Source organism: Silurus meridionalis, chromosome 22, assembly GCF_014805685.1.
Source record: "Silurus meridionalis isolate SWU-2019-XX chromosome 22, ASM1480568v1, whole genome shotgun sequence".
Lineage (NCBI taxonomy): Eukaryota > Metazoa > Chordata > Actinopteri > Siluriformes > Siluridae > Silurus > Silurus meridionalis.
In genome coordinates, this window is record NC_060905.1 from 6,364,322 (window position 1) to 6,380,991 (window position 16,670).

Here is a 16,670-nt window from a genome sequence, read left to right on the forward strand (position 1 = left end):
ATTTCTATAGTATTGTCTCTTGAGAAGATATAATGAAATGATATACTGAAATGGTTGCTGAAATTTGCGTACTCACTTTTGTAAGACGCTGTATGTGCAACTCAGATATCCCCATGATTCCAAAAGTTGGAGATAATCATATACAAAACAAAATTATTCACAAAAAAATCAAAGACTATAGATACAAAACAGCATAAAAGGCCCCCTATACCTTTGTATATCTCGGTGCTGTTAGAGGACATGTATTTGGTGAAAAAGGCTACATTGCCCTCTAGTGCTGATGTCATGTTAGTGCAAAGACAGGAAGCTATCAGTTTGTAACTCAATCTATTTTTTTTTTTCATTTATCCTTTTTTTTTACTTTTTATAAATAGATCCAATAAAATAATTGCTGCAAAAAACCACATTATTTTTGTATTATATTTAAGTGTATTATATCACACTGAACAGTTTTTAAATTATATAACCGAATTTAGAAAAAAATCTTTAGAAAAAAAATCTTTTTTTTATTTTATGCACTGTAAATATTTCAAAAAAAGTGCAGAGCAAATCATTGCATTTAAAAACATTAATGAAATATCATGTCTTTCTTGGAGTTTCAAAGTTCACATCTACTTTCTGAAATGTAAACATCCCTATTCAAATTTTGCTATCTTTTGGAACATGTCCAAGTGGATGGTTTTCTACGAAAAACACATTCAAAGTGAAAGTTTGACCAGATTTTTTTTGTTTGTAGTCAATAAAACCTCACTTGTGTCTGGGAAAACCTTCTTTTCTTTAAGATATACTGAATAAGATTTGATGTATTGCACACAGCTTTTAGTCAGTGACCTGCTCTAGCAAAAAATACTGTAGCAAATGCAGTTTTCTGTATTATAATAATAATAATAATAATAATAATAATAATAATAATAATAATAATAATAATAATAAATGTAATAATAATAATAATAATAATAATAATAATACAAACACAAATAAATTACATTAGGATTTAAATATTTTTTTATATCATAAATTGTTATCCATATATGTGGAATACAGCACTGGCATAAGAATACGAACCTTTAACCATGTTTAGTTTGCTATACAGGAATATACAATATATTTCCTAAGAATGTATATCAGGTTATAGCATTCTTCAACAGCAAATGTATAAATAAATATTATCAATAAATATAACAATATCTTTTCTGTTCACTGTTATTCCAGGACAGGTTAAACAACATAAATACTACAGTCAGAGAGGACAGAGGACAGGAAGGGGTTAATAATGTTTCTGGAACTCAAAAGGGGCAGAGAAGTCCTGGTCTTTTCACACACATGGTCACCCTTGCAGTGAAAGCTTACCGGACTCACCAAGACTACTGAAAAACAGGTAAAACAGCAGCACATTACAAGCTAAACAATATGTTCTTACTAAAAAAAAAATTTCCTTAATTGTTTTGCATTCCACCATAATTTGAAAAGAATAAAGCAGAAGTTTGGACTGCTGATTAGAACAGAAACATTGCGTGATTGTGTTTTTGTCTAGAAAGACTGGAATAGGTTTCGTCTGAGTGTATTCTACTTCACACTATTAAAAACTCTGTATTGATGTGATCGCTTTAACAATTGTTACTGTTCTATTCTGTAAAAAGGGATGCAGTTGTCTATACTGGTATTATGGGCACTGGGAACATCACTGGTGTGCGTAGATGCTACTACAGAAAAAGCAAAGCCCATGGAGGACTCTACAGCCTGCTCAATAAGCTGCACCTGTCTCTCTGATGACTATACGTTAGAGCTCTACTGCAGTGCACGAAACCTTTCACAGGTTCCTGCTGATATCCCTTCATCTACACGTACTTTATGGCTGGATGGAAACCTGTTCACTACCCTGCCAGCTGACACGTTCAAAAATCTGAGCAATTTGGACTTCTTGAATCTACAAAGTGGGCATCTGTCAAGTCTTGATGTCCAAGTGTTTAAAGGACTGCATACTCTTGCTCACCTACACCTGGAGAGAAACAATCTTCGCTCATTACCCGCTACCATTTTTCAAAACACCCCTGGCCTTGCTTCCATCAGTCTCCACAACAATCAACTGTCTCGTATCGATGAAAGGTTATTTGCAGGTCTTTCTCATATGTGGCTCCTGAACCTTGGGTGGAACTCTCTTTCGGTTCTTCCCGAGAATGTATTTAATGACCTGCATGGTTTACGGGAGTTGGTGCTTGCCGGTAATCGCTTGGCTTATCTACAGCCTCAGCTTTTCCAGGGTCTTGGAGAGCTTAAAGAGTTGGACCTAAGTGGAAACTATCTACGAGTTATCAAGGTCAATGTCTTTCTGAAACTTACAAAACTGCAAAAGCTTTACCTTGCCCAAAATCAGATTATGACAGTGGCACCTAGAGCATTTGTGGGCATGAAGTCTTTGAGATGGTTGGATCTAAGCAGAAACCGTCTTTCCATGATCCATGATGAAACTTTCCTTGGTCTACATAGCCTACATGTACTCCGCCTGTCAAACAACTCAGTGACCAGTCTTAAGCCAGGTACGTTTCGTGATCTGCAGTATCTTGAAGAGCTCTGTCTGTCCCACAACCAAATTAGAGCCCTAGGAGAGAGAGTTTTTGAAGGACTGAGCCATCTAGAGGTGCTGATCTTAGAATACAATAAGCTACAAGAGGCACGAGCAGGTACCTTTATCGGCCTTAACCACTTGGCTGTGATGAAGCTCACTGGTAGCTGTTTCCGCATTCTACCAGATCAAGTTTTTAAAGGCCTGTCGAAGCTACATAGCATTCATCTTGACAAAGGCTGTTTGAACAAAGTATCCACCCAAGCTTTCACTGGGCTGACAGGCCTACGTCGACTTTTCCTACAACACAACAACATCTCTGTGGTGGATCGTCAGAGTTTTGTGGAGCTCCAAGGCCTGCAACAGCTTGACCTAAGATTCAACAAACTGGCATCACTCTCTTCCTACACCTTCTTTGGATTAAAAAGTCTTGATTACCTCCTTCTATCCAACAATATGCTATGCCAAATTCCTTCAGAAGTACTTCAACCAATGCATTACCTGTCTTGGTTAGACCTCTCTGGAAATAAGCTGGAGGTTCTCCATAATTCAACGTTGAATATTCTGCCACGACTGCGCTACCTCAACCTGAGGGATAATGCGCTGACCACACTTCCACCTTTCATTCCAGATGGCTTGGACCAAGTCTGGCTATCAGGTAACAGCTGGAAATGTGACTGTAGTGCTAAAACCTTCAAGGATTTCAGCTTGCAGAAGCCCCATGTAGTTCCACGCCAGGTGGAGACCTTGGCAGAGGGGGAAGAGCCACACACACTTATCACAGTCAATAACAACATCACATGTGCCACCCCACCCAGTCTTGCTGGATTGGACCTGCGAGATGTCAGCAGTGAACAATTGTGCTAAAGGTTTCATAAGTGTGATTGAAGGTTTTTCAGCTTCTACAAATTATTATTTAATTGTGAACATTCAACATTTCTGTATTTGTCATCCTAGTCCTTGCCTGTATCACAATTACTTGCAGTTTAGCCACATATTATGAATGCTCTGTAATTCATACAAACGCATTTTGCTCTGAATTCAGTTCATGTAATGAACAATTACAATTAATGTTACTGTTTTTCAACACCAAGGCTTTGGATTAACTGTGATTTTAATGACTATAACTTACATAACTGACATGAATGATTACCAATCCTAAGGTTTTGGTGGCCAAAGTCTTCTTTTCTCAATACTTGCTTTCCTGTTGACAGATATTTTTTTTTACTAATGATACATACAATAATAAATAATACATATTTCATTAAATGTATACTTCATAAAAGAAAGAAAAGAAGTTTGTGTTCCTAATTTTACATTTTTTTTTAAACTTCACATGAGTGCATTTACTAAGTAACTGCTCGAACATGTTTCAGAATAAACAGGTTGTGTTTGATTTGGTAGCCCTAAATTAAATATTAACAAGCAAAAGATAGAGACCAATATGCATAGTGCATAGTTTGAGCAATGTAGACTAAAACTGGAAAAGCAAAAACATATAGGTCTAAAAACAAATAGGTCTAAAACTGCAAAAGTTTCCTTCCTTATAGTAAAATCCTACTATTTCTCTTCTTTAACCATCTCTGCACTGGGCTTTATGGAATTACATATATTCATGTTTGCACAATAAATGGTAAACAGCAAGAGAATGGTCAAGTGTAAAAAAAAAAAGGCAACTAAGAACAGCCTTATAAATATAGCTGATATTAATCAGGAGTGTAATAATCAGACGATTTAGATGAAAGCGTTGGTTAAAAAAAGCAATAATTGAAATAATTCAAAAATCAAATATAACTAATCACAGATAGACTGCTATCAAGTTGATGAAGCTACTGAGCAACTTAAGATCTAATAGTATGGATTTGGACTGTTTTTAATATTTTTAATGCAATTTGCATGAACAGTTTTGCATTTAAGGACCCATCACTAAACAGTACACCTCAACAGTGATGGAACTGTAATGAATGTTGCTACCCAGATGAGGATGGGCCCCTTTTTTTGATACTCAAGGTTTCTTCCACATACCATCTGAGGGAATTTTTTTCTTTCCACTGTTGCTCAGTAGAAACAAATTTATAAGGGATAAACTTGTAGGCACAAAGCAGCTGTAGGACATTGTTAAAAGTGCTATAGAAATAAAACAAAAATTGTATTCAATATCACTACAATGTATGTGAAAATCAATTGTTTTGTAGCATTACAGACAGGTAATGTGTACGTGTTAATAATTCATACTTTCAACTAGTATGTAAGTGTGTGTGCATGCAAGTTAATGTGCCTGTATTTCAAATCATCCTTTTTAACATCCACATCGTTTAACATTAGAACAACATCAGATTCTGTTCAAAGTCCGTCACTTTGATTAGACACTGCTAAAATGATTGCATAAGTTTACATAGTTGATTTGGTCTTAGTCTTTTTAGATGGTTTCTTATGACTGTACGCTGCTTTACTATATACATAATGCATCTGTATTTTAAAGCTGCTTTCACACATACAACATATCAATGCAAGTGTGAACGTGAAAAGTTTAATTTTACATAGTTGTTCATGCCCTTAATATGATGTCCCATGTCCAGAATTTCCAGATTAATTTTAGGAAGATATATCGAATTATTTGTGTTTTATCATATGCATAAAATAACCGACTGTACCTATCATTAATGTTTTCTCTTTTATTTCTAAATAAATGGTACATTTTTTACGAATAAGACTCATATGTCTGAGAAATACAGGCAATCAGGCAAGTTCACTCGTCTCCAAGGTAACAGCAAAGCAGCGTCACGCCGAGAACCAGTCTGGTCTTTCTGACCTAGTTCTTTACCTTACGAACCATACAGAAGAGAAAAATAATATACAATAAAAAAATGCAAAACAGCTCGTTTTTTGACCACTTCAAATCTCAGATACCCTCCCCTGATCCAGACTCTTCATTCTGGGTGAGTAATTAAAATGTTAACTTACTATTTTTAAAAATACATTTATATTAAGCACCTGTTTAATTTCATAATAATAAAATGTCAATGAGCGAAGTAAATGTGTTTTATTGGAGTTGACACCTCACTCTTTGTGTTCTAAAAGTGTTTTAAATCTATTTTTCTGTATAATGAGTATTACAAAAATGTCCTATATACAGTGCATTTTTTTCAAATTTGTTATGTTGCAGCCTGATAGCCTGATACTACAATTATTCAAATAGATTATTTTTTATCTCTCAATCTACACTCAGTACTCCATAATGACAAAAACAGAATTCTAGGAATTTTAGAAAAATGTTTTAATAAGTATTCATTTAAGTATTAAAGTATTAAAGTACTTATTTAGGTATTCAGACCTTTTGCAACAATTTTTTTTTTAAATAACACTTTGATTAGCTCTGGTGTTTCCCAGTTCCCTTGATCGTTGCTTAGAAGATTCTACACCTTGACTGCAGTCTACCACTGATTGGACATGGTTTTGAAAAAGACACACCTCTCGATAAAAAGGCCCCAAAGCTGACATCTGACAATACAGAAAAAATATCAACCTGAACAACTGAAACTGTGAAAAACCTGAAGGAGGTCTGAATACTTTCTGAATTCACTATATATATATATATATATATATATATATATATATATATATATATATATATATATATATATATATATAGTGAATTCAGAAAGTGTTTTTATAGTGTTTAGTATAGTAGTTATTGTTAATTAAAAAAAATGAAAATAAGATGAACAGAAGGAAATGCCATATTAAATATTTGAATCAATATTTGGCATGAACGCCAAATTGAAATCTCAGTCTGCTTTCGAATCTTTGCCTGGCAGAGACCTTGCTGATACAGTAAAGCACCCTTGTGTCTTGTTGTTGTGCTCAGTCTTGCTATGGTGTATGCCCTGTGACATGATACTGTCTTCCACAACCATCTGCTTGGTATGATTGGTTAATCATACACCTGACTCACAGAAATATTGATTTGATTTGGATTTCTCTTCTGTCCATTTATTTTCCATTTATTTTAATAATAACAATACATTATTAACACTGATTTTTGAAAGCCTTCTCATTTATAGTATTTTTTTTTACAACTGCCTAAAACCTTTGCACAGCCCTGTATATTTAAACTTAGTGAGTTATATATAAAAGATTATTGTATAAAATCATCTGCGATTTATCACTTACCTTTTCTTCATTCTTATTCAGTCAGACACTAAAGAAGAAATATTTATTTAGCAGAGACCATCTCTGTTCAAGTTGCCAGATGGGACAGATGTCAACCTGGGCCTGTCATTCAAACAACTGGGAAGTGAGGTGTGGGTGTGCCTGTGCGTGTGTGTGTGTGTATGTGTGTGTGTGTGTGTGTGTGTGTGTGTGTGTGTGTGTGTGTGTGTGCGTGTGTTTGAGAGTGTATGATTGAGTGAAAATGTTCTATTGCGGTATCAATGTGTTTCCATCAAACAGGATCTCCTTAAACCAGAAACTTAGCCATGCAATGACGACTCTGATATTGAGGTAAACAACCAGGAAGATGATGTTCTCAGTTTGCTTTAGAGCATAAAGACTATTTAGCTCAAGGTGCTACAGTTCTCGAATTTCAAAACGTCTTCTGAGAACTCACCGGAACCACAAAAAACTTACCAGCAAATCTGAAAAACATGCAACGTCACTTGCTTTTGTGCAGCAGCAGACAAATAGTAAGTCAGACACAGAGGCTGTTGAAGGACACTCATTATCAGAGTGTACAAAAATAAAGTGAAGATGCAAGATCTGGAGATGCCTGTAAATCTGTAGACAAAAAGGACCATTACATGCACGATCATACTCTGTTTTGTCTTTGAAAGTAAGTCTAAATGTATTGCTAAATGATTAGTGTGTTATAAGAAGCCACAATCAACTATAGCTGGTTTCCTGGAACAACTGTTTCTTAACAACTGTTTCTTGATAGCCTCTAAAAAACTGGAATCTGGATTTGGTTCTGCAGTCTCTTAATCAACGTGGCCATCACAAACACACCACTACAACAGAAGTACTGGACAAATATCGAATGTTTAATTATGCAGGTTTGATATCAGACCATACAATCATGTCTTTTTACTTTGATACCATTCCTCTGGTTCTTCTGTTCAAGTAAACAACACATAATTGTATTTATTTTGTTTTATAGATGATTGCAGAAACAATACAGAAGTTAATGTGATGGAGCAGTTGGCTGCATTCTGCAAGAGACAGACATGTGAGGACAGAGAAAGAGACAATCAGTGTATCCATGAAAAGGTCTTGTCGACCGAAGATGCCATCTGAGAAAAGTCCAATGACCAAGTACTTAAACAAAATGATGAGTCTATTAATTCAGGCTAATCCTGTTTTTATTCCTCTTTAAAACACACTTTGTTTTGTGCAAAAACATTGTAACTCTTTCCTCCTACAAAAAAATATAAATAAAATTATCATTGATATTACACTTATTTGTCTTCTATTATTATTGAATGGACTGATAATTTTAATGATATTGCAAAATTACATCTGAGAAATGAAGCCCCTCCCACTATATATATATATATATATATATATATATATATATATATATATATATATATATATATATATATATATATATATATATATATATATAAAATTGCGCAACAAAGAACATCAGACAAAACCAAAACCACGCATGCACCGGAGGACCTATTAAAACAAGCCCAATCCACTGAAAGAGTACTAGACAAACATACAGAGGCAGTAAGTAAAAAAAGGTATGTTCTTCCCATAGAGTTATAATATGATTATGTTATTTTGTATAGAGCCTGCAATGGGCTAAAAAAAGGATGCATCTGGACTTAGCTTTAGACTGGAAGTCGGGCAGTTTAGCCGACTTTAGAGCTCTATTTCTGGGTATTTCTGGGTCTATTTCTAGCTCAAATGGTGCCATGGAGTTTTTTATTGATTATTACCAGGTTTCAGTTCGTAATCATTTATTAATCTGATCAAATCTTTGAAGAACCAAACCACAATTCTTACATTGTATGTTCACTGCCAGATGTCCATTCTTATCAAGTCAAGTCAAGTAGGCTTTATTGTTATTTCAGCCATAAACAGTGCAGTACACAGTAAAACAAAACAACGTTTCCCCAGGACCAAGGTGCTGCAGCAAACAACATAAATAAACAGACCGCAAAAGTCTTTATTTTTATTTATTTGGATGCCATATTGCTTCCATCAAAATGGCACGAATTATCTAATAAACAACTGCAGTGGTTTGCTCTCTGCATTTGAACTACAGCTTTGCCTCACTGTTTAATATATAATGTTATAGATATTACATATAACAATGTTTTATAATGATTTAAATTTAATTTTGTTCATGTTTTTAGAATAATTTCTGGAAAGAATTTATTACTCCAAAAAATAAAGGAGGCACACAAAAACAGGCTGGAAAGCCCTTTCAAAGGGACAGTTTCTGAAGATTCTGAGAAGCTTTTTTTACAAATAAAATGACCTGAGGTTAAGTGGAAGGTTGGCATGGATGTTTAAATACATCTGCTAATAAACAGCTGAGTGAGCCAACCCTTTTTACAGATGCATCTGCTAAAGCTAAAGGATTGACGGATAAAACAGAAAATGCTGCAACTGAGCTACAAATGGATAAAAGGTGCTCTGACTTGATTGTGTGGCTTTCAAAAACGACTTTTCTCTAATTAAAAACACATCTTTATTCAATCATCTGGTTGTAAAAATGTTTTAATTTGCAAGTGTTTTTTTTTTTTAGTTTTGACCTCCAGTGCTACAATTATGTCTTTTTGCATAATAAATAGGTTTAAATGGAATTCGTTTTTTTTTTTTTTTTTTTATTACTGTATGTGTTCTTGACATTACTGAGTTCACCTTGTACGTTATGCAGTGACCGCTTGCAGAAAGATTGGCAGAAGAACACAGAGCAAAGGCAACATTATCTAAAGAATCTACTCACCTTCAGGCCACAGCGATCTACAAACAGAAAACAGAGTGCTGCTGGGATGACTGACGTACTTTATGATACTATGAGTTGAATACACAACGGTTTCTTCAGTTTCTGGAATTTACTATGTGCAGTATCAAAAAGGCTCCATATATATGCAGTATATTTGCTGCAATAGTTTGGTTACATTCATTTCACAAATCCTGTGGTACAATGCATAATGGAATTTCTGTACTAACTAACTAATGTCCATTGCTGTGTATTGTATGAGTGTAGTGGCCTATATAGTGTATATTGTGTCAATTTGATGTTTCTTTACCTGAGTGGCAAGATACATTTTACAATCCTTCATGCTTCTTTCTCAGGATGGGTCTAATACTCCATCAGTTAGCAGTTTGCCTTCTTACGTCAAAAGCATGGAGAGTTTGCTTTAATGGTGCCCCTCTTGAGCCCTGGTGTGGTGGCAGGACAAGCTAAAGGAAAAGTATAGACAATGGATTCAACGTCACGCGGATCTCTTGTTTACAATTTAATGATAGCGTGGTTCATGTCGTTGGTATGCATCACTGTGAATAAACAGAAAATATAGAAAGCTTTGATTGGAAGTCTAATATTGCATCGGTCTGATGTGTTGCAGGCCAAACCCAGCAGCTGTAGTGCAGAGGAGATTGTGACTAACATTGCTCCATTTTGGGTCACAGGGCTGCAACAGATTTAGAAGAATGATTCCATGGTGATTTACATCTGTGCTGTACCTCGTGAAGGAATCAGGTCTCTTTGTACAAAACTTTGCGTGAGAACTTCAGACACATTTCTCCCATCTTTCTTTGGTTCTGATTTTGATTCAGTTTGGATTTTTGGCCATTTTTTATTTGTTTTATTTACAGTGGAAGAACAGGAAGAGGGGCTGGACAGCATTCAGTCAGCAAGTGTTGCAATCTTTGGCTCAGACTCAGCTGGGGACAGTGGCATCCTGGCTGCCAGGGCTTAACCACCTACTGGAAAAGCAATAGCAATCCCATTCTGCACTCGTCTCTTTGCCTTATTCAAGGCTTAACCACTTTGTCTCAATTAGCCCTGATTAAGAGGCCAGCCAAATTGAAATAAATGAACCAAATCAGATTTATTCAGATTCATTTGACCCAATGGTTTAAATTCAGTGAGTACTAATGGTAGACCTTTTATTCTGGGTTTTGCAGACTGTCAGAAAGGCCTTTGGGACAAATCCTGACTTTTACTGGCAGACACTCAGCATTCAAGAACAAATATGTGAGTGGGCAGAGGTTACAACTTCTCAGCAGCCTCAGACTGAGGTGAGAAAGACGAAGTTGTTTGCAGTAGTCTCAATAGCATTTGTAGTGCTATTTTGCAAAAGCACTCTGTTGTTTCCAGGAATAAGAGCAAATGTGTCTCTTGGTCATAGGTAGCGTTGGCATTGGTGCACCAGGCAATGTTTCATAACACTCTGGCAACACATCATACCCTTCAGCTTCTGTTTAGCTCAGGACTGGATGTGTGTGGCCTCTGCCCTACTTACCTTTCTAAAGAACTCCTAGCTAGCTGTGTAGGTAAATCCAATCAAATAATGATAAAAACATTACAATTTTGCAGTATTTATGCTACAGCAAACAGTTATCATGGCAAAAAATTATTCTTTTATGGGTATACACTGATCAGGCATAACAATATGACCACCTGCCTAATATTGTGTTGCTCCCCCTTTTGCTGCCAAAACAGTCCTGAACCAAGCATTAACAACATTAACTTCTTCAGCAATTTGAGCTACAGGAGCTCGTCTGTTGGATCGGACCACACGGGCCAGCGTTCGCTTCCCATGTGCATCACCACTGTTCCTTCCTTGAACCACTTTTGATAGATTCTGACCACTGCAGACCGAAAACAGCCAACAAGAGCTGCAGTTTTGGAGACGCTCTGACCCATCGAAATTTGGCCCTTGTCAAACTCGCTCAAATCCTTACGCTTACCCATTTTGCCTGCTTCTAACACATCAACTTTGAGGACAGAATGTTCACTTGCTGCCAAATAATATTCCACCCACAAACAGGTGCCATAATGAAGCAATAAGAAAGTTTTTTAGATGTTTATTGTCAGGGTTGTATTGTTTTATTTTGAAGCTGATAAAACCATCGTTCAGTTCAAATGTGACACCAACAATGTATTTTCTATACAGATAGATTCCTAATAGATACATTTTTCAGAGCTTGGAATGAGTGAACTGAGAAGGCTCTCTGAGGAGCCACTGCTTGCCATGGCTATTCATGGACCTAACGCTAGGGCTGTGTGGCAAAATATCACTGGGTCCTCAGACCCCATGTTGGCACGCAAGACTGACCCAGCCTCTATTAATGCCCTTCACTGCCACTGCCAAGAGCATACTCTATTCTACTCTCCAAACCTGGCTAGTCTGGTTCACTTTGGTTTGAGTGTGTGGTTTGGTGGAAGACTGCCAAGTAATGATCACAGGATGACTGCACAGTAAGAATTATTACTATAATAAGATTTGAACAGTCACATTTAGCTTTTAAATACTAAGCTTGTGTCTTACTCTCAGGGCTCAGTCTTATGGTAATAGAGGAAACACAGAAATGCTTTGTGCCACAGCAAAAGGTACATTTTTCAAATATTACAGTGCAAAATAACAACACTGTACACTATCACATACGTGTAATCATTCTGAATTATGCAAATTATGTGAAACATACTGTCTAGTTTTCTCAGTGTAGTCCAATTGCATACACATCATTTTGTAATATACGTAGGATTGTAACACAATGGTACTATCTATAACTGTATTTGGAGCAAAGAGGGCACTTTAAATGTGAACCCAGGACTATACCTCTGGAATCACTATAAAAAACAGAGATAGAAGTTCCAGTACACTGTAGGAATACTATTGCATTGCATAGGAGGCGTTTGCAAGTAGATTTGACCTTCACCTCAGAAGATGCACGTGATGTTTCTTTGATTTGCATTTAGAATTAAGTTTTAATGGTTCATCAGTGCTCTTTAAGGTTTTGTGTATCGAATTTTCATTTGTGTATCATTATTTCTTTTTAAAAGTACACTATACTATACAATAGAAAATACCTAAGTAATAAGGATCATGGTACCACTATATGAACTGCTTTTAATGCTTTTATTTGTTTCTCTGCCTGCGTAGCGGATGTTTTTCTGCTCGTGTCTCCAGTGGTTCCACCGTGTTGTTACAGCCACGTGCTGGCTTCATGTGCAAAGCATGGCTTCCAGCTGATGGGGCTGCAGAGAATACAAATATCTGATACGAGAGCCTCATCTCTAGGCCTCAGTGCTGAGCAGGTAATCACTTCTAAATCCTACAGCATGCATATTCTTAGTTTTATCAATCAGAAAGCCCAAAACTGTGAGAATGTACTGTATTATTATGAACCTCTTATGTGATTGTGTTAGATGTTGACATTCTGTTATGTACCTATGGTGAGCATGGATGAAGCACTGCTTGAATCCTTCTCTCATTGCCTGGTGCTGTTGCTGAGGAGAGAGAATGCACTCCGCCACTCTGCCAACCTGCCTACAGGTGTAACTCTTATCTTCCATACCTTTTATTGTATGAGAAAGTCAAGTCTATTAATTTTTACTTTATTGAATTATGGTTAGGTTAAGGTTTTTATATAGTTAAGGTTATCGCTGTTCTAAACGCTGCTGTTATATCTCGGTAGAGAAACGTTTTATTTTTGTAATTTAAAGGCAGGGTAGCACAGTCTTTCCCAGGGTTATAAAAGCCCTGTTTCAAAGCAGCATTAATAACTTTTCTGCCATTAATGATGCTTTTTGGTGGACCTTAAACCAGGGTTTAGGAATGGACAGTATAAGATGTATGATCAGCCATGGTATAATGGTAACTATGTTAGTATTAGCATTGTGAACATGAAACCCCATAGTTTAACCTAGATCATTCTAAATCTTTTTATAGGGGATTTAGACTGTATCCCAGGATTAACTATTTCAAGTGTGCAAAAAACTGCCCAATGGAAAAAAAAAATTACTGTCGAAGTGACATTACTCGTGTACTCACTTGGAAGGGCAGCACCCCAAAAGAAAAACTCTTAATCACAAAAATGCAGGCAGAGCTTTACCCTTTAACCCAGGTTTCCCCTTTTTTCGCATATTTTTCACAACTAATTGTTTCAGATCATCCAACGAAGACAAAGACAACCTGAATGTGGAGCTCTGCTATTCAAAGGATATTAGGATAGGGCAAATAGATTAAATTCATTTCAACTGGTTTTGAAGGTTTGATGAACAAGCTGTCTTTGCAAAGACTGGTAGGACTGCTCCAGACCAGACTGCCCCACAGTGTTCACCTCAAATCAGATCTCTGCTTTTATGCCGTACCTTATACGCAAGACCTTTTTAACTTTCTTGGTACAGAAGTAAGGTAATGCCAACTCCACTGTACTTTTAACCCCCACTATGAAAACTAATGGATAACATATTGATATTGTTGTAGGAGACCACACGTGGACAGTACCAGACTTCAGCCCTGTTGTCCTTGCAAAACACACATATCCATCATGCAGGGAGATAGAACAGATTGTGATTCTCACACTGACTGGTCACAACATCATGGAAAAGGACATGAGTCGGCTTCATAAGGTTCTTTATGGAAAACAAGCAGGTTTGCAGACACCACACCGTTCATGGATCAGGAATGGTCCAAAGAATCTTAGTCCATATGGCATAATAATTACTGAATTCTTGGTACTTTTACTATGAATGTTAGCATTAAAAATATTTATAACCTAGCGTATGCCTGAACGATGACAAAATTTGCATTTAGTAGGTATTCAAAATACAAACGTAAACATTTTACTGACATCAATCTGCACTTCAGCATGTCAGCGATTTTTTTTCTTCAAACAAATGCTCCCTTGAAGAGAGTCCCACACACACTATCCGTGGTAGTAATTGTCATGTATGGCTTAGCCGTGGCCGTGAGGTAAGCGAAATGCTAGTGACTATTTTTAGAGGGTGGAGGAGCCATTTAATGTTGTATTGCACTGACTTCCTGTTTCAGTGATAATCATGCAAACACATTGAATAAGGGAGTATGTTTGGGTTTCTGCCCTTCCTGGGGGTTTTCAGCATTCATTTCATAAAATATGATTAAAGGAAGAAGATGAAGGTAGAAGATAAATAACACTGATGATTAACATTTTGGGCAATTATTTCATGATTTAATCACAGATAAAGGTTAATCAATCAAGTAGCTTAAACAATAATTAGCAAAAAGGTCAGTTGTTTACAGTAATTTTTATATTACACATTTGGTTGTTCCACATTTGTGTAGTTATTTAACCTAGACTGTCCTTCTGGGGTTTTTTATGATTAGATCTTGAATGATTCCAAATGTTCTATCACCCAGGAGAAGTGAGTGAGGACAGATTTGAGTTGTTGGCTCTGAAGTGGTTGCCCACGCTGTCCTGGCGGCTGGCACAGGAGCTGAGCCCTTTCGAGGTCAGTGAGCACCAGTGGCACAGCAGAGTAGTAAGCCTGATATCCTTTCCGGCTCTGGTCTGTGCCGTTTGAAGTCCACAGGCATTCAGCAAGATACAAAAACGTTTACCACAAGACTATCCTGGGGATCTGAGTGTCCTGATGTCGACCACTCCTGAAATGGCTTTCAGGCTAGCTGCCCTATTCTTTACCAAGACACAGCTGATTCCAGATGAAAATGCCACATAAAAGAAATTGAGTAGATGGAGAAGCTAAAGTGCTTCCAGATCATTTTATTTCTTTCCTTCTAGATCACAGCAGTTGAGTTATGTTTAAATATCTGCCACTGCCAAGCATAGGTATGTAACATGAGACCAGAAATGGTGATCATTGTAGATTATTATTGTAGAAGTTCATACATACTGTAATGCACTCTTGACAAGGTTTCTTTAAATCCAGGTTCTTCAGGTCAGTCCTTGTTCAGTTCTATGACAGAAGGTAAGTAAAGTGACTCAAGTCTTCTTTCAGAAAGACATGGTCGCATGACTGGCTCACACTGCTATGCCCTTAGGAGCTCAGGTTCTACACACTTTGGCACTGTTTAAGCCTGGTGTCTGGAGTCATTAATTGGGAACAATTCTCTGCAAAGTCCAGCAGAACGGCTTCACTTTAGTGGGCTTCCGCATGCTTGTACTCAACTTAAAGATGGCAAACACACTAAGGAACGCATCAGTGACCAGGTCATTAGCTTCCTTCTTCTTAATCATATATTCAAATCAAGGAATGAAATAACGTTTTTGCCAAAAACATTTTTGTGTAGGCTGTAATAAATGGAAAACATCTGCTGGAGTCTTCTGACCGAGACTCTGAATCGGAGTACCTGACCTCAGGACCTGTACTGGCACTGTGCCTACAGAGGGTGAATGCGGTTAAGAAGCTACTGGAGTTGTTGGGCCCTGAGGATCTAGCTCAAGCAAGAACTGAGGATCTCCATTTCTGGAGGGCCAGCTATGGCACTGATAGATTGCTCAAGGCATTTACAGTAGTAGAACTCTGGCAGTGCCATTTCATTTCACCTTTAGTTTTTCTCAGAAATCGTATGACTACATTTGTTATATTGATTTTGTAATAGTGGCTGTTAGCTTGAGAATCTATTGATTCGCATGAAACCTTTGTGCCCTTGTTAGTCCTATAACACATTTTATAAACCCCTTGTATTATTAGGTACTGTATATGAATGAATGCCAGACATTCCAGGAGAATAAATGACTTGGGCTCAGGCATATCTAATCTAATGAACAATATGCAATCAGTCATAGAAAAATATGATCCAGATGTCTTCAGTGCCTCTGCTCAGTCTAGTGGTCAGCTGACTACAATGTTTATACAGGTGGCAGGCATAATGCTTTTGGCTTTTCTCTGAACACATTGAGACCTTGAAATTATAACATTCTATCTGCCTTGTTTGGTCTGACAACTAGAGTAAAACAAGAAAAGATTTGCCACATGCTACAATATATACATATGTGAGAGGTTTTGCAGCAAAATATTTTCTTAAATGTCTAAAAATGGTTTAAAAATCACAGACTTATCGAATAGAACCTCGTCCAAAGGTCTTGACTTTAACATTCCAGTCCAAAAGAAATAAACATGAAATGTACATTC

At 36.8% G+C, this 16,670-nt stretch overlaps 1 protein-coding gene across 1 annotated transcript; it reads left to right on the top strand.

Moving 5' to 3' along the window:
• The first annotated feature begins 1,280 nt into the window (after positions 1–1,280).
• On the top strand, positions 1,281–3,827 carry igfals (insulin-like growth factor binding protein, acid labile subunit). The gene is made up of 2 exons (XM_046834340.1): positions 1,281–1,378; positions 1,641–3,827. Exon 2 carries the CDS (start codon positions 1,643–1,645, stop codon positions 3,428–3,430), a length of 1,788 nt encoding a protein of 595 aa, XP_046690296.1. The 5' UTR covers positions 1,281–1,378; positions 1,641–1,642; the 3' UTR covers positions 3,431–3,827.
• Positions 3,828–16,670: the final 12,843 nt, after the last annotated feature.

What these genes read in the sequence shown, in the direction of transcription:
- igfals (XM_046834340.1), top strand. Translation starts at nt 1,643, where the DNA reads ATGCAGTTGTCTATACTGGTATTATGGGCACTGGGAACATCACTGGTG.